Consider the following 18,542-nt stretch of genomic DNA (forward strand, 5'->3'; position numbering starts at 1 on the left):
AAAAGCCTGTCGAAACAGGTATGTCTTACATGCCCTGCGGAAATGTGCCTTCCTTATCCTTGACATCTTTACTCCCTACAAAACTTGGCAATTCGGGATTACGTTGAAAGCCAAGCCAATGTACAAGGAAGATCTCCACTGTTTTAAAAGTCACATTAATTCCTAATAGAAATATTTAAATAAACCTTAGAATGTGGTTTATAGCTACAATAAATATTACAGGAATGCCTCAATTAACAAGATCTCAGACAAAAATGCTTTTTTACAAGATGTTTTATGTGCTCGGGCCCTACTTGTCCTACATCTAGCTGGAAAGCTTTTTTTGTAGCATTTTCCTGCTCCTTGGTAGGGAGTTGGACTGGATGACCCACGAGGTCTCTTCCAACTCTATGATTCTATAATTCAGTACTGACACTGAGGGCATGGAGAAACACAGACATTATGTGTCAGTTTGTAGGATTGTGTCTGCAGTAAGCAATGCAATGCATGAACTCAGAATAATGGAATTTGCCTCTAGTCCATATCTGATGTTGTGACGGCATGCTTACAATAGGTAAAATAAACAGCAGATGCTCCTAGAATTCCTTACTGAGCATATGAAAACAGCAAAACAGAAAGAATAGGAGAGAGCAGATAAGCTGCTTTCCCAGTTTTAAAAGCCCCATTAATAACAGCATCTTCTTCCATCATCATCATCACCACCACCCCACTTTTATTTCTTGATTTAGACACAATCAATTTTTCTGATCAGCCTTTGCTTACTCTGATTATTATTCCCCAGACTATTCCTGAATGCCTATTAATAAATAAGCAATAATATTTTCTCAGTTACTCACCATATCTGCTGAGTGATTTGGTGAAGGTGGAGGAGTTAGAAATGTTGTAGGCTGAATTTTGCTTGGGCACAAGTGCTACCGAGGAACCGTCTGTTACCTAGAGGACCAAAATTAAGACTGGTGTGACACTCAGACCTAGAACTCCTGAACTTATCCAAACAATACTGCTCCCCAAACAGTAGATCGTGTTGCCTGCTCAATGAGTTTGTATAGCTCTCTAAAATCTCTGACAAGATGGACCATGCCAAGTCTCAGGGACAATGCACAAGCTCAAGAAGAGCAATTAAGATTTTGAGTCAACATTTCTATTCTTCTCCATTATTAAAAAAGTATTTGCACTGGTTGGGTCAATTTCAGGCCACTTAAACTCAAATTTGGTTAGAGTTTTTTTCTCTTTTTCCCCCTCCATGAGTAAAATAAATTATTTTCTATTTTGTTCAGAATAATTATTCAATATTTGTTTTTGCTTTTGTAATATTGAGGTATTTGGATAATAAATTGGGGGAGGGGAAGGGTAGATCCAGGATAAAAAAAAACAGGGAATGTTGTAAGATCCTCTAAGACAGTGGTTCTTAATGTGTGAGCTGTGGACTACCAGTGGGCTGTGAGGACAAAAATCTGGTCCGCGAGCTTCCTTTCTCGTTATTTTATTCTATTTATTTTACTTCCGCTCTTTCATGCCACCTGCCACTCCTTCCCTGTCACTGACATATATTCTGGATCAGAAACTAGAGCTGATATGGACTATCCAATGCAAAGTTCTGAATCAGTACCCCATACCGAATCAGCACCCCATACCGAATCAAAAACTGATTCACAACCCCTTTGGTACTAATGTTGGAGAGTGGTCCCTGGTCAAAGTAGTCCATGGTGAAGTGGTCCCTGGTCAAAGTGGTCCCTGGTCAAAACAAGGTTGGGAACCACTGCTCTAAGAACTCACCAATAAGAGGGAAACTTCTCTAAGTCTTTTGAAAAGTGGACAATACACATTGAGAACTTAAATGGCTAAAGGCAACCCCCTCAAGAATTTATTTTCAGATAATATTTTGACGACAGCAGGATTGTTCAGCCTGACTTGCTGTGCAATAAATCCTCTGTTCTCCTGATTCTGAATTATCTTTTTTTGCCTTGATAACTATGCCTCCTAAAAGGACATTGCCCAATTGGGTTTTGGAAATTACAGAAGGAATGACAGGTTTATGCAGAGTCCCAGGTGGGCATGGGCATAAAAAGAATAAAATGAATACAGAAACCCTTTGGGAACAGTCCTCCATTGCTAATTGTGGCTGGATGTGAATGTGGGAAGTTTCCATATGCCTCTGCTGGTCTCCATAAGGAAGAAGAATGCGGCTGTGTCCTACTGTCAAGAGGAAGGTAAACAGCAGCCAGGACAGACTGGCCCACCCCTCAACCCTTTTGAAAGTCAAGGCTAGTCACTTTAAAGGGAGAAAGGCCCTTCCTCCATAATGTTTTCCTGCTGCAACTCTAACACCACATTGTTTCATTTCACAATGGTTTTGTGACAATCATCTCCAGGAGTTCTTACAACAACTAGCACTGCTCTGAATTGTGGCTCATTGTCAGCTTTCAATGGAAATGCACGGCATGGTGTGACTTAGAGAAGCACAATTTAAGTGTATTGATAGAACATTCATCTACATTTAGTAATCTCCAATATGCACCCAGAGAGTCTTATGGATTTCTCCAGTGCTGGATATAAGGACGGACTCATATTTTTTCCAATAACAGATCTTTGTGAAAGGCTTTCCCCTCTGAAAGACCAAGAATTTAATCAAACTGCCTGAGCTGCCTACTGAGGGAGGTCACACCCTATCCTCTCACACCATCTGCCTAGAAAGAGCAGAGATGCAAAACATAATCATAAGAGCAAGTTTTTCTTCCTTCCAGGCCAAATGATCTATCAAGGAAAGCAAGAGAGAAAGCAAGTCTTGAAGCCTCTTCTACTGTCATTATTGCTTCTTTGTTCAAACCTGAGAGTTCAAAACTTTAATTTTCTTAACCAATTGTTTCAAGATATATAATTTGGCACTTTCAGATCTTGCCACTTTCTCTAACATAAATATACTTATCTCAATCTGACCTCAGCCCCACCCTGCTTTACAGCAACACAAAAATAAATGACAAGCACAACCCACTACACCCATTTCTCCACAAATGAAGCATCTATGCTGAGTGAACCTTACACTCAGTCGTCTGCTTTCTTCTGCCATACCTCTATGGCTAAATTCAGTGGACAACCACACCTGGTAATGGGCTAAGGTGTTGAGCCTTTTCCAGTCATTGTCGATCTTTGTGGTTACATCTTCATCTTGCAGTATTATCCGAGCCATCCTGCCCTGCCGCCACTCTGCACCGATGGAAGAGAAGGGCATGGGGTCACTGGGGATCGTGCTCACTTTGGACAGATCACAGAATGAAAGGCATGGAGAGCATGTGAATGCTGCATGGCACAAACAGGCTTTAAAAGCCACACCCCCATTTTAAACCTTCATTTGTGTTTTATCACCCGCTGGAGCTAACGACAACTTAGTACAATCAGATCTCCAAATTCACAAAGGTTAGATGGCACAAGACCCCCGTAAAAGTGAAAAAAATCATTTTTTTTAACCTAAGAGAACATCTTTTTAGGGATAACTAGGTCCTTCAGAATGACTTTATGGTTAGGTTCTGCCAGAAACTGACCATAAAGTCATGCTAGAAGAGACCTAGAGATCCCTAGATAAAACATTTCAATTAAATTAATGAACAATCAAATCCATAAAGGCAAATCCACAAATGTGGAGTCCTAACTGAATAAGATATAACACAGATTAGCTGTCTACTTTGAAAACCTGGTACACCCACATTCTTGGAGCAGCATTGTTCATTTGCTCGGACTGTTTAGTAAATCATAAAACTACAGAAATACCCTTAGATCAAACGCCTTTTGGTTTTTAACTCATGTGTCTCTTATCTTTAGTGACCACCGAAGATCATTGTCTCTGAGCATAAAGAATTGCTTCCTGAACTTTTGACACAATTCATCTTATTCACAAGAAATTTTAAATTAGAGATTACAGCTCTCCTATCTGAGGTATTGTTACATGTCTCTGTAAAATGCAGAACACAAAAGATGAAGAGATAAGATGCTGAACTGAATCTTTGCCCATCATACATTCTGTGATGAAGCATTAATTGCTGAGCTTGCACCAGCATGTTGTAATATCCTATGATGTGAAAGCTGTTAGTGTGTCATTCTGTACTTTTGAATGCTGCAGCCAGGCACGACTATTTGGATCACAGCTCAGTCTTGCTAGCAAGTAGTCATTCCTAAGGACATTTTATTTGGAAGGAAATGAAAGGATAATTTTGCCTGCATGCCAAAGGCTGTTAAACTACACTTAACATTTTCATTGGTTTAAGCATACCTTTGTCCCATACAAATGTGGGACAAAATCTGTTATCTGAACCTTATCTGTCTACTGATATCCTTGGTAAGGATCTTAGAAATTTGGTAGAAAAACAATTATGAGAAATGGGTGAATCTGGGCATAACAGATCCAGCTCTGCTGAGTGTAAGAAGACAGCAACCATCCTATAGTGTGTGTGTGAAAATTATGCAGCTCTCCAGATGCTGGTGAACTGCAATGACCAGCAGCTTATTCACCAACATCTGGAGAATCACATAATTTCCTCCTCCCATGTGATGGTGGCAGTCTAGTTACACATACTCAAGCTGGACCCATCACGCCCACACAGATTTACCTGTTTCTCAAGCAGATGGCAACGGCCCTGACTAAGCATAACAGCAGGCAGATAAGCTTTAGACAGCAAACTCTGTCATGTTGACTGGGAAATAATAGGCTTAAACTAATTAGTATATTAAATGTATAGCCACATGATTCCCATCCCTGATGTATAGTTTGATCTTTGAAAGCCCCACAGAGTGTCACAATTCTATACACAATTTGCTGGTGCATATACTGTGCACTTCTTAAGATTAAACTGTGCTCTTACCAATAGTCCACTAACAGAAGAGTGGAATTGCCAGATGTCCCTCTCCATTTTAGACCAGAGGGGACATAGTTGGGTGTAGCACACTACTGCCTAGTTAACTGTTCGTGTGTGTGTGTGTGTACGCTGATTTATAATACCAACTGGAAATTTTCCTTTTGGACGCATCATGCTAGCAAGGTGATCCAAATTCGAACGCCACATATTAAGTAGACTGATTTAACATTTTTCACCCAATGAGAGGACTATAGTCATAACACAGCTGGTAGTCTGAAACTTGTGTCAACTTCCAGACACTTTGGAAATCATCTCTTTAGCACAGGGAAGTAATTATTCATCTGCTTACATGACACACTCATCTAGTGAGAAACAACAAAGAGCATTGTGGCACCTTAGAAATCAACTTATTTTTTGTTGCATAAGCTTTTACAGCTGATAGTATCTGGTGAAGTGCTTCTAATCCATGAAAGCTTATCCCACATAAAATAATCTTTAAAGTTCCAGTCATTATTATTTTTGCTGCAATAAAGTTATCTCTCTGTAAGTACAAGCATAATATGAATTAGCTGTGTGAATGCAGTTTTTCGCCTACACTGATTGCCAACAGCTATGAATCTGCAGCTCACCCAAATCCATGTCTCCTGCTTTGGGCCGCTGGGAGTATGGCACTCCTTTGTACACTGCATCCAGAAGTTTTTCCTTCACTTGTGTAATGGTGTCACAATTCAGAACCTTCACTGGGATCTCAGGAGCATTTTCATTTTCAGGGTTCACACAGTTCAGTGTCTGCATGAAAGGAAGAGGTAAATACATTAGTGTAAAGGATGTGTCGATTACACTTTAGTTGGGCAGCAGGGAGGTATAAAGGGAAATAGACAAGAGAAAAAGCTCGTATCAAACAATATAGGAAAAAGCTTAACAGGCCATTGTTCCAACCTTTCTAAAAACCATTACACCCAACCACAAGAATTGTCATTTAGACCAGTACTTGATCTCCAAAAATACTAGTCATGTGTTCTGCAATATATTAAGGCAGAGCACAATGTAATGTAAGAGGAACCAAGATGGATCAGAAGAGCAGCTGTCTTAGTTGGAGGTAGATAAATAGATGCATCTACAAAGACATAATGACTGTCTGTGGTTCTTTCTTAACAGCAGAGGCATCCAGTCTCTGACACTGGGGGCAGTACCTGATCACGTCTAACTAGTAGTTTATCTGATGAGTCTGTGACATCCCCTTTAATGTCTGTTTTTGGTGACAGGTGGAAGTACATTATCTAGTTTAATTATGTGCTAAGAGAAGAAGAACCCTTTATCTATTTGGCTGTTCATCTCCAACATCCAGTGATCAATGTTTATACTCCATCCAGAAATCTAAACTTTCATTTGATTTTTCATGATTAAATATATTTTGATAAGAACTCCAGGTTTGAAGGTTTCTTATTAGTTATGCATAAGAAATGGAATATAGCAGGGGCTTTTCTCATAGATTATGAAGAGAATGACAAAGAGTTGCTATTTACCAGTGGGTTTTTTCAGGCCAAGATTTTTTTGGGGAGGGGGGGCAGTTCTGATATTGCTGCATTAGCCCCCGTACACACATACACACCCAAAAAAACAGCATCTGAACTGTTCTCAATGTTCTTTCGTCTCTTGCTATACGACCTCTTTCTTTCCTCTTTTTCCACTCTAGTGGGAGACCACCATCTGTCTAAAATATCTCCAGCTAGCAGGATCCTGGCTCTTTCTTTTACTAACCAACATTTTGTAGTCAATTTGTTGACGGATGAGCTTATCTTCACTTAAGGAGTATCGGGCCTCTCCAGTGATGGCATCAATAGGTCCCTTCTCCATCTGCTGTTTGATGGCACAGTATAGCATGAACAGAGGTTCGCCTGCACATTCCTAAACAGAATAAGAAAAGGAGGGAAGAATAAAAAGGCATTAGATAAAATATCTGACAGTCAGCTCCAAGAGAATATTGTGATACCTAAATGAAATGGGGAGAATTTTACATTTTTTATATTTGATAATCAAAGTCGCATCAGAGGTCAGTTTCATTAGGCATCATTCCTAATGAGTGTTTGATCAACTAATTTTGAGTTTGATGGCATCACAAACTACGACCAGACATTTTTTCAAATGCTAGGACCAGCTGGATAAAGAAGAAAATACCGTGTATGGTGATGGGCAGCACACTGAAAAGGACACCATAAGACGAAGTGGACAACCATAAGCTATGGTCTTTTAATATGCATCTGGATGAAGTAGCTCCACAATGAACTGACTAAGTTCTGCATGACCCTTCTCATTTACTGCCTGATCAGACATTATATACCCAGTTGTCGATCTGTTTCTCTAGAAAGGGTCTGTTTCTTTAGAAAAGGCTATATAATAACGAGAGCTAGAATGGTCCAATTGGCCATGAAAAACCATTGTGTGACTGTGAGCAAGTCTCACTCTCTCCAGCCTCACAGGAAGGCAAAGGACATCCTGTTCTGGGAAAAAAAAAACCTAAATAAACACCATGTTAGAGTTGTCCTAGTGTTGCAGTAAGTTGGAAATAACCTAAAGACACAGAACAACAGTGGAAATGGCAACAAAAACAAAAACATCACTATGGTTGCTGCAAAGCAATCCATCTTTTCCTTCTTGTGTAGCATAAAATTTACAGACAGGCTGGACATAAATTTCCATCCTCCTAATATTTAACCTAGCAATTACATCTGAATTATCCGCTGTGAATCTCTCTTATCTTTTTCTTTTAAAAAAATGAGCTATTACACATTCCATAGCCTTGAAGTTTACCAATTTATCATTAGATGTATAAAATTATTACTTCTTTTTGTCTTCTCTGCATTTACTGCCTGCTAATTTCCTTGAGCATATTGCCATTATGTAAAAGAACAAATACATAATTGGCTACTCAATTTCCCTGTTCTAATAAAAGAAATGCTACAATTCTGCCAGTAATAAGCAACATGCCATCTGACCTATGCTCGGAAGAGTTTTCAGAGAACCAACAAAAGTGCTCAAGGGAGTATTTTTAAAGGAGATGTGGTGGTGTGCGCATGTGTGAAAAGGAAAAAAAATCAGCAAAGAAAAAGAAGAGTCAGTATGTCTGAAGCCCAAAAAGAATGCTATAATAGTCAAGTGCCTGTGATAAAAATGACTGTATGTGTGTTTGAAAAGAAATTAATAGAATGCTATGCAGACGATTATTTTGAAACAAACAAAAGTAATTCCATGAATGCATCACTCTGAAAACAGTTATCAGTGGAGACAGAAATTGACTTCAATTTTTGGACCAATGTATCATGCTGCTTCATAGAATACATGCCAGTGGCACAATGGGTTAAACCCTTGTGCCGGGAGGACTGCTGACCAGCCGGTCAGTGGTTTGAATCTGGGGAGAGTAGGTGAGCTCACTCTGTCAGCTCCAACTCCCCATGTAGGGACACTGAAGAAGCCTCCCACAGGATCGTAAAATCATCAAACATCTGGGAGTACCCTGGGCAATGTCCATGCAGATGGCCAATTCTCTCATACCAGAAGCGACTTGCAGTTCCTCAAGTCTCCCCTGACACACACAAAGTAGCATACATGGGTACCAAAATATTTCACTGTTACATAAGACAGTACTACTCAAAGTGGAGGTCCATGGATCAGTGCAAGTCTATAAACCATCTATTCCTAGTGCCTGGAACTTTCTCCGGAAAGAAAGGAACAACTGGAGGCAACAGACACAAACATGGTCCTGGTCCCTGGAATACTGGAGCAAGGTGGGAGATGTTCGTCTCACCATACTAGATAGCTTGAGAAGCAGCGGTCTTGGACATTCTTTCCTCCTCAACTAGGGTGGAGATGCAAAAATCCCAAGTGAGCACTCTCTTCCTGGTCTCTTTCCCTGCTGGTGACCATCACAACAAATCCTACTTTGGTGCAAAGTGTGCCTGCTCTCTCTGTCACCATATGCTGTTAGCATCTCGTTAGCATCTGCAGTAATTAAAGAGACAGCTGCTAACGAGTAGGAACAGGCATACATCATCCCTAGACCTTCCAACAACACGCCTGTCTTTGAAATTATGTTTCATTTGCAAACTTGGCTTCATTAAGTCTGCTGGGGGGGGGGGGAGATTGAGGGAACCAACGTGGGTGCTATGCTGTTTATTAATAGCTGTCTTGTCTTCTCAAACACACATGCTACATGATGACCGTATGTTAAACAGGACCACGTGGCAATTATGTTGCTTGCAAGACTTTCCCAGTACAGTTTTCCCTTCCACTTCCAGGTGATGCAAAAATGTTAAGCCTTTCTGATTGCTTATAAAAGCTAGCTGCAAACCATTCAGCCACGAAAAGCAACTCAGACAGAGAATAAATTGGAGATGGCTCCTTGGTCACATCTCGTTTGTTATGTTCTCTCTTGGTGCACAGTTTTCTACCACTTGCAGTCAGCTGAGAAGCCAAGCATTGCTTTGGGGCTGAGGATCTGACCTTTCATCAGGGCTGTTTGAAGGTGCTGATGAAAGTGGACAATTGCACTTAAAAAAATATCACCTCTAAAGATTAAGCCATTTAGCATTCTCAATCTAGAGAAGTCTGGTCTCATAAGATGGACAAGAAGAAGAAGGGTTGGTGTTTATTTAAAATTCTGGGAAGGTATTGTGAATTATTTTATCTATACAGTTATCTTTGGGCAAGTGCTGCCGTCATGCAATAGTGGAAGAATGTTCTGTAAAACTTAGGGGATTCAGTATTTCTTTGTAACAGCATGGATCTCCTAAAGAGCAGGCTGTCATTTCAAGGTATCAGTAGTGTTATACCATAAAGAAACAAGCTACTGCATTTATCTCACTGCTACTAATGATGAGCTCAGTAATTTAACATTATGCTAAATTATGTGTAAACCAGCTCTTTATTATCTACAGAAAGGCTACAGAATCACCTTCTGACTAGCATTCCATTGGTTAGAGTAGACCTATTCAATCAACTGTTCCAGGGTGACTCAGAATATTGATACATCTAATGGATTCAATAATCTGCTCTAGTCAGGGTTAAAAAAGATTTTTTGCACCTGACTCCAGTTAACCTTTGACACTTCCAAGAAATTTTCAAATGCAAAAAGATTGGATTATTTTACCTTCCTTAATGAAGAGTAAATGGACTAAACAATGTACCTAACAGAATAGCCATGTATAAATATGTGAGTCATGTATAAATATGTGAGAGGAAGCCATAGGGAAGAGGGAGCAAGCTTGTTTTCTGCTTCCTTGGAGGCTAGGACGCGGAACAATGGCTTCAAACTACAAGAGAGGAGATTCCATCTGAACATGAGGAAGAGCTTCCTGACTATGAGAGCCATTCAGCAGTGGAACTCTCTGCCCCGGAGTGTGGTGAAGGCTCCTTCTTTGGAAGCTTTTAAACAGAGGCTGGATGGCCATCTGTCGGGGGTGATTTGAATGCAATATTCCTGCTTCTTGACAGGGGGATGGACTTGATGGCCCATGACGTCTCTTCCAACTCTTTGATTCTATGATTCTAAGTTCATCTAGATGTCTTTACGCTTGAAAAGACAAAAGGGTGTGTGTGTGTGTGTGTGTGTGGGGATTTAGTCATGGAGACTGAATATAATTCTGTCCCTGTGAATTTTACCTCAAGATAGCTAGAATTCCAAATATTCCCTCTTTTCATGCACATACCCTACTCTGAACGCTTAGAATATGGCAGCACATCTAGGCAAAAGTGACCAAGACCATTAAAAAAGTTGAGTTGGCATCAACAGGCAAGAAGCTTTGTTAACACAACATTGCCACAGCTGTTGGGGAGCATGGATTATGTGCTGATTGCTAGATAAGAAGAGCACTTTAACAGCTAACGGGGAGAAATTTACCAGCACACGTCACAAAGCCCTCTGCTCTTTAACAATCTCTCTGCATGAGGATACAGTACTTTCCCTGGGGTCATCAAAAGTCTGTGTTCAATCTTTTAAGGACACAGACCGAAAGATGCTCTTATGTCATATGATTATGAGCAACTGCACGGTCAGTTGGGATGAGCTTTTGTGAAATGAACTTATGGCTCTGAGCCCAGTTCCTAATAGAAAAGAATTTGATGCAAAGCCAAAAGATGAACAAAAATAAGCTACCCCTGCTCAGAGGCCATGCTGTTCTATTTGGCAGTGTCCAGGACGAGGATTGGATGAAGGTGAGATGACCCCTCCAAACCCTGCAGGCACGGTTCCTCTGCAACACAGCTTTTCAACAGCTTTCTTCTTCTCCACAGTATTTTTTTACCGATTATTACACATCTGTAACTTCTTTTAAAGATGTACAATAGCAAAGATCAGTTAGGTGACACACAAAGCTTCTTTATACTGAGTCTGACCCATCTGAGCCATATCGTCTCTTCTTTTTCAAGGAAAGGTCTTTCCTTTAAAACTGAGATGTTAAAGCTTTAACCTGGAGTCTTCTATACGATTTATCACTGACCTATTCACCTTCTTTACAAACAGCAGGGTTAGGAACTCTACTTCGTTAAACTCGAAGAAAACAAATGCCTTTAATTGACTTTACAGGTGGTACTTCTTTGGTTCTTCCTGCTATAGCTGTTTAAATGGTGTTATCTGGACAGGATGGACATGTCACCTGGTTGTCGAACCTATCTTTTTGAAAAGTGCCGGGACTGGGAGGCAAAGTGCTCTTGAGAAGAGTTTTTCCTTTAACCTCTAAAGGATTACAAGAAGCTGCAGGATGTGGAGGAATGTGTAAACACTGGCATTTGCAAATGTTGGCATTTGCATGTGAGCGTCTGCGCATATGTGGAGAGGAGGCCTGAGGCAGCAGGAGCCAAACTAGCTAACACTCACACGGTGTCTTATTGATGAGATTTAGCTCATCAGGCACCTAATACTGTGCATTTTTCAATGCTCCTCTTTATCTGTTTCGCTCTCCCTTTCCCTGGGATGGCTCATTAGGAGGCTGATGAATGGCACTTGAGGCCTCAGCAGAAGTACCATGGCCCGGCCCTGCCGATTCCATGAAGCCCGCCTGTCTCCACCTTTACCAAAATAGATATCCGGGCAGGAAGAGGACCAGAGAAGAAGAACACGCTGCTTTTACCCTTCAGTGGCGCTAAATCAATATGTAATTTCCCACACAGATGATTGACAGGGTTGCTTTCTTTTCCTTCACATGCCTTGCGATGTTACTGTGTAGCTGTCACTAATCCTGTGTGTCCCCGAATAAAGTACATCAATGGGAACAATTCTTGCCAATCTGAGGGCAAATGGACAAGCCATTAGGTGTACCAAACTAAATGTAAGATTAATCTGGGGCATCCTCAGTGTTGCATGTCAGTGGTAGCCCTAGAAACCGTTCCCAGGGAGAGGGTAGTAAATAGCACATCTTCTCCTTTCTTCCTTTTTTGCCTTGGACACAAACCATTCCCTTTGAAAAAGAAGCCTGTCAAAGATGAGAAAATGAAGAGGGGAAGGAAGCCAGGGGCATTTCAGAGGAATATCTCCTCCTCGCTTTATCTTCCCTTTTCTCCTGCAATTTTAGTTGTCTTTACTCATAAAACCGAAATAAATGAATTTTTGGCCAATTTTAAACACAGTGCTTGAGAAAATAAATGTTTACGAATCATTACTTGGTCTTTACACCTCCAAAGGTATTCTAAGCACACAGGTCCTGCGATTAGGAAAGGACTTTAAAGCCTTGCAGAAAATGGAATGCCTTCAGCTGTGGTCTAAGAATACAGTCTGAAACTCAGCCAAATATGTCTGTCTCATTTGCACCCTCATGGCACGTCTCTTACATGTCACCATCTATGATTCATCTTGCTTCTCGCCTGCTTTAGATTCCTCCATCTTTGAAAGAATGTGGGCTATGCTTGGAAATGTACCAACTCAAGAAATAGACGTGAGAAAATGTAAGGCTTCTGTCAATCTGGGCAAGCCTTCAATTTTTAGAAGTCCGTGAAGTCCAAAGAAGGCTCAGCAGAAGGAGACACTGCTGATATCTGTTGACAAGGCGGACCCAATTAAGAGAAATCTTCTGGTTCTCCACTGCTTTTCGCGGGTTTTCTTTTATGTCTGCTGAAGGGACTAAGTTCAAAATACACAATACATTTCTTTGCTTTACTATAATGTTGATGGTTTCGTTTGTGCTGAACTTTTAATGCCTTCCCTGCTTCCGGCAATCTGGCATAAACTAAAACATGCCACATTTCTTAGAGTTCAGCACGGTTGTAGCTCTATTTGTAACAAGTTCAGGCACTCATAATGACAGCTATGTTGCTAAAGATAATTCAAAAATGCAGGCAGCTGTGTTGATCTATACCTACAAGACGGTTCCAGCAGTTTTCACTTCCATCAAGAGAATGTCTTTTGTAAAGACAGGTAGTCTTAATTGCCCACTCAAGACCAAGCCACCTTCACATACTATGAACTGAAACAGAGATAGCTCTCAACAATATATTGTTACTGTCTGTAACGAACTGGGTAAGGGAAAACAAATTGAAGCTGAAACCAGACCAGACAGTTGAAAGGCAGATTGGGGGACAGGAATTCAGCATGTCATGGATGAGGCCTATATTCCCCCTGAAATCTCAAGTTTACAACTTAGGTGTACTCCTGGATTCAAGTTTGAGCTTGGATTGCCAGTGCCCAGCAACACATTCACACAGCTAAAATTAGTGTAGCAATTACAGATATGGCTAGGGTGACACATATGCCTTGACTATATCCTAGTTGGATTACTATCATGCATTTCACGTGGAGCTTTGGAAACCGTTTGGAAAACCTAGCGGGTCAGTAATGCTGTGGCCAGGCTCCTGGCTACAATGATCACAATTCCCTTGTTGAAACAGCTTCATAGAATCATAGAATCAAGGAGTTGGAAGAGACCTCATGGGCCATCCAGTCCAACCCCCTGCCAAGAAGCAGGAATATTGCATTCAAATCACCCCTGACAAATGGCCATCCAGCCTCTGCTTAAAAGCTTCCAAAGAAGGAGCCTCCACCACACTCCGGGGCAGAGAGTTCCACTGCTGAACGGCTCTCACAGTCAGGAAGTTCTTCCTCATGTTCAGATGGAATCTCCTCTCTTGTAGTTTGAAGCCATTGTTCCGCGTCCTAGTCTCCAAGGAAGCAGAAAACAAACTTGCTCCCTCCTCCCTGTGGCTTCCTCTCACATATTTATACATGGCTATCACATCTCCTCTCAGCCTTCTCTTCTTCAGGCTAAACATGCCCAGCTCCTTAAGCCGCTCCTCATAGGGCTTGTTCTCCAGACCCTTGATCATTTTAGTCGCCCTCCTCTGGACACATTCCAGCTTGTCAATATCTCTCTTGAATTGTGGTGCCCAGAATTGGACACAATATTCCAGATGTGGTCTAACCAAAGCAGAATAGAGGGGTAGCATTACTTCCTTAGATCTAGACACTATGCTCCTATTGATGCAGGCCAAAATCCCATTGGCTTTTTTTGCCGCCGCATCACATTGTTGGCTCATGTTTAACTTGTTGTCCACGAGGACTCCAAGATCTTTTTCACACGTACTGCTCTCGAGCCAGGCGTCACCCATTCTGTATCTTTGCATTTCATTTTTTCTGCCAAAGTGGAGTATCTTGCATTTGTCACTGTTGAACTTCATTTTGTTAGTTTTGGCCCATCTCTCTAATCTGTCAAGATCGTTTTGAATTCTGCTCCTGTCCTCTGGACTATTGGCTATCCCTCCCAATTTGGTGTCGTCTGCAAACCAACAATGGACTTCACTGGCTAGAAGTCCATTTCCAAGCAGAATTCAAATAGTTGGCTATCACCTTTAACGTTGCGTACAGTTTAACCCTTAAATATCTGAAAAACTATGCCTCCCTGTATGAATCTGCCTGAGATTTGAGATCTAAAGGAGAGAGTTTTCTCTCAGTATCAACACCATTGCAAGAGATAGCACTCTTGGCACCTCCTCCTCCTAAGCTGTACTTTGTTTTAATTTGCTGTAAGCTGCCTTGAGGCCTGTGCTGAGAGAAAAGTGGGGTGTAAATTAGGTACATTCATAATTTTTGGAAGCTAAACTGCAGCTAAACTTAAAGAAAAAAGGGGAGTTTGAAGATGGTTGGCAGGTAGCATCAAGAAGTTTGGGAACTCCGACCTTATGATCTCTGGCTCTATTATCCCAGTGTTTGAAATAGAAATAAACAGGCATACATGCAAATTAACTTAATATATTAGGAATTAGTTCCTGAATAATATACATTTTTAAATTTAATACATCCAAATTTGGTATTTTTATGAGCATGCCTAATTCCATGTAACACATTTTAAGGGCCTAAGGTAACTCATTGTAAAGGGTGATAAAATTAAATTTGCATATTTGTATATTCAATTATATATTTTTGGAGCGAAAATAAGTGTTTCTCCATAGAGTCACATCTTTTTTTTTTTTTAAACTCCATCTCTAGCTCAGCCATGTCCCTTCAAGGTCATATTTTCATACATATTTGCAAAAAAAAACCTGGGTGCACAGAAATTCAACATGCACCTGTCTGATTTTCATGCACATTTGCTAGAACTTGGAGGGAGAAAAAACATATGCTTCCCTGTTGGCAAACTGCTTGCTGTAAAACCCGTTCCAAGCATTTCAACTATATCTTCTTAGTTCACAAACATCTGCAGTCCTGATTCTCCAAAAGTCACTCGGGGAAATGGAAAGAGATAATGTTGCTTCTATTCTGCTTAATATAATAGAAAATTTGACCGACAGAATTTGTTTCTTTGTCACCTTGCTGCATTGCTGCATATGTGTTCCCAAAGTCTTCCACTCTTTCTTCTTCCCACTAGTTATACCTCAAAGTCTGTAGCACACATCACTGCCTTAATCAATGCTTCATTAGGAGCCCCATTATTTTACAGATATCTAACCAAATCTTCTAAAATTCCATTTAAGAGATTGTCCTTTGCCGCTGGATACAAACATTTCTCTCTTATGCTGAAGAGATTAAAACATACAATGAAGTCAAAATGGGGAATTAAAACCATGATAAAATCGGCCAAAGAAATTCCTTGTATGGCAAGGAAGACAACTTTGGTGGAATTGGGGACCAATTTCAGCAAGTACCAACTGGAAGTAGAAAAAGCCAGCACTGGTTGCTCAAAGGTTTTCATAGTAAAATAAGGTATGCAGCAAATGCACCACTGTATTAGAGGAGACTCATACCTGCTTCTAGATCAGTGATTCTCAATCTGTGGGTCTCCAGATGTTTTGGCCTTCAACTCCCAGATATTCTAACAGCTGGTAAACTGGCTGGTATTTCTGGGAGCTGTGGGCCAAAACACCTGGGGACCCAAAGGTTGAGAACAATTGATCTAGATGATCTAACAAACCGCATCAACTTATACAAGCCTGTCTTGGCCCTTAAATCAGCAGAGGAGGTCCTGCTCTCGGTCCCATCCCTGTTCCAAGTATGGCTGGTGGGAACGAAAGAGGGGGCCTTCTGAGTGGTTGCTCCCTGCCTGTAGAATGCCCTCCCCAACGAGATCAATATGGCCCCCTCCTTACTCTTCTTTAAGAAAAAACTCAAACTTTTTTATGTTCCCAAACATATAATGAGGAAGAGGGATCAATCCCAGAGCACGGATTAACCGGAATGGAAATGGAATTGGTATGACACTCTACCTTGGATGGCTTTTAATTGTTATTATTTAATATAATTGCTTATTTTAATTTAGTGTATAATGTTTAATATTGTTCTTTGTTTACATTTTGATGGTTTTCATCTTATATAGGCATTGAATGTTTACCTGTTGTATTGGAATCTGCCCTGAGTCCCCACTGGGAGATAGAGTGAGATACAGATAAAGTTTTATTATTATTTTTTATTATTATAGAGAGGACTACACTTTCTGAAGTGTGATTCTCCTCTTAAAAAATGGTATACCAGCCACAAGTTCTTGTTTCCCTGTGGAATGATGTTTGAATTTGACAACTTGCTGCAGAAGCTGTGGAAATGGCTGGGGGAGCACATCCTGTTGACTGCTGTTGCACAGTTCAGGGAATCTAAGATGATGAACTCAGCCACAGTTTTATATTGTAGCAGCACCTGCATCGGCATGTGTAATGAGAATGCTAAAGCATGGCCCCTATTACTGTGTGGCAAAATAAAGTAAATCTCTGTTTCCTATACCCTCACGCCAAAGTTGCCATCTGGCCTGTTTCTGACCAGTCTGTTGCTGAATTCCTAGCATGATGCCATTCTAACAAGGCACCTTTCTCATCAATGTCTAACAGATTATCCGAGCTTCAACAGTATTGTCCCCAGACCTGCAGCCTATCAGCAGTGCAGCTATAGTCACATGATTAATCTTCTAATTACAGTGATATGGAACGGGTGGCTTCAGCACATTCAAATGGCCCCTTGTGTGACTTCTGCTATAGGCTCCTCTCATAACTGATGTGAACCTACTTTTTCTTGAAACACCACACAGGACTGACTTGCCTCAAATTCTAGCACCTTGCTCTTTAAAGGAACATGGGAGGCCTCTCTATATTACAGCACTTCCTGAGGCACACATTAATCTCCTGTAGCAAACTTATCTGCCACCTGAAGTGTGAATTGGCCCTGTCATCACAGGAAGCTAAGTTTGGCAACTGCATTGCAAGCAAGCAAGCACACACAAGATTCCTACTGCAAATGAATGGACGGAGCCCTGTACACTTTATTTAGGTGGGGACAAGAGCAGGCACTGCCAAATTCCAACAGCATAAAGTCAACCCTTCCTTTTATTCAGCTTGGAACGTGTGTATTTCAGGAACTCGGAGCACCGGGATATTTTTGACAGATATTACTTTGTATGTTTACAGATGGGCTCCTGGTGCCTCTCACACACAATTTAGAGTCTATTTCCAAAGCACACAGGATCACATTCTCAATAATGTGAGTGCCTTCGCCTGAATTAGGAGCTTAAGCACTACATGACACAAATTGCTAGACACCATTTTGTTTCTGGAAGAGACATTTAAGATACTGGGTCTGACAATTTGGAATGTGAAGACTGTTTCAGAAAGGCTACAGAACTGCCTGTGGTAACATAATCCCAAAAAGAGTCAGAATGAGCTACAATCCATCCCAGGGTTTAGGCAATCTCTGCTACTGAGAATGTATGGTGATGACAATGTTGGCGCTATAATGCAAATATATTCCTCCTTACATTAAGTTTCCATCTTGTCTTCCAACAAATTATTGTGCTGAATTGGTTTGCTATCATGAGTTTCTAAACCTGTTTCCATTCTGGTCCCTGCCAAAGTAATGCTGCAAACTATAGCCAGAGTGAAGGAAACCTTGCTGTAAACTGCATTTATTTAAAGCTATGATGATGCTACCGAGGACACTGAAAAAGAATGCACTGCATATAGTACTGAGCTTAAAAACAATCTTTTAGCGGCAAGAAAGCACTGTTCTGCTTACATCTTTGCAAGGTGATATATGTTCTGCAGTAGCAATACACTTTTATGGATACAGGCCATCCCTAGACGAAGTGGAGAGCATATAAGCAGTACCGTAAATCATCTCTCAGTGGTGATCACTTGCAGTTTGCATAGCTTTCAGCTTGCTTGGAAAGGATTCAAACTTTCTCTATCTTAATGAGGGATAGTGCCACATGAAAAACAGCTCGGTGCCACAATGACTCA

At 40.8% G+C, this 18,542-nt stretch overlaps 1 protein-coding gene across 5 annotated transcripts in view; it reads right to left on the reverse strand.

Annotated features, from left to right (window-relative positions):
- Positions 1-18,542, reverse strand: part of PLXNA1 (plexin A1) — a 367,927-nt gene that overhangs the window by 27,604 nt on the left and 321,781 nt on the right. For 2 of the 5 annotated variants that reach the window (XM_067463505.1, XM_067463504.1), the window contains exons 24-27: positions 6,609-6,755; positions 5,477-5,636; positions 3,041-3,252; positions 837-933 (exon numbers count right to left, since the gene is read on the reverse strand). In XM_067463505.1, coding sequence (XP_067319606.1) covers positions 837-933; positions 3,041-3,252; positions 5,477-5,636; positions 6,609-6,755 — 616 coding nt within the window. The remainder of the gene's footprint in view (positions 1-836; positions 934-3,040; positions 3,253-5,476; positions 5,637-6,608; positions 6,756-18,542) is intronic. The other 3 variants (XM_067463508.1, XM_067463507.1, XM_060766198.2) reach the window with 3 other exon arrangements.

The sequence above is a fragment of the Anolis sagrei genome, chromosome 2 (assembly GCF_037176765.1).
Source record: "Anolis sagrei isolate rAnoSag1 chromosome 2, rAnoSag1.mat, whole genome shotgun sequence".
Lineage (NCBI taxonomy): Eukaryota > Metazoa > Chordata > Lepidosauria > Squamata > Dactyloidae > Anolis > Anolis sagrei.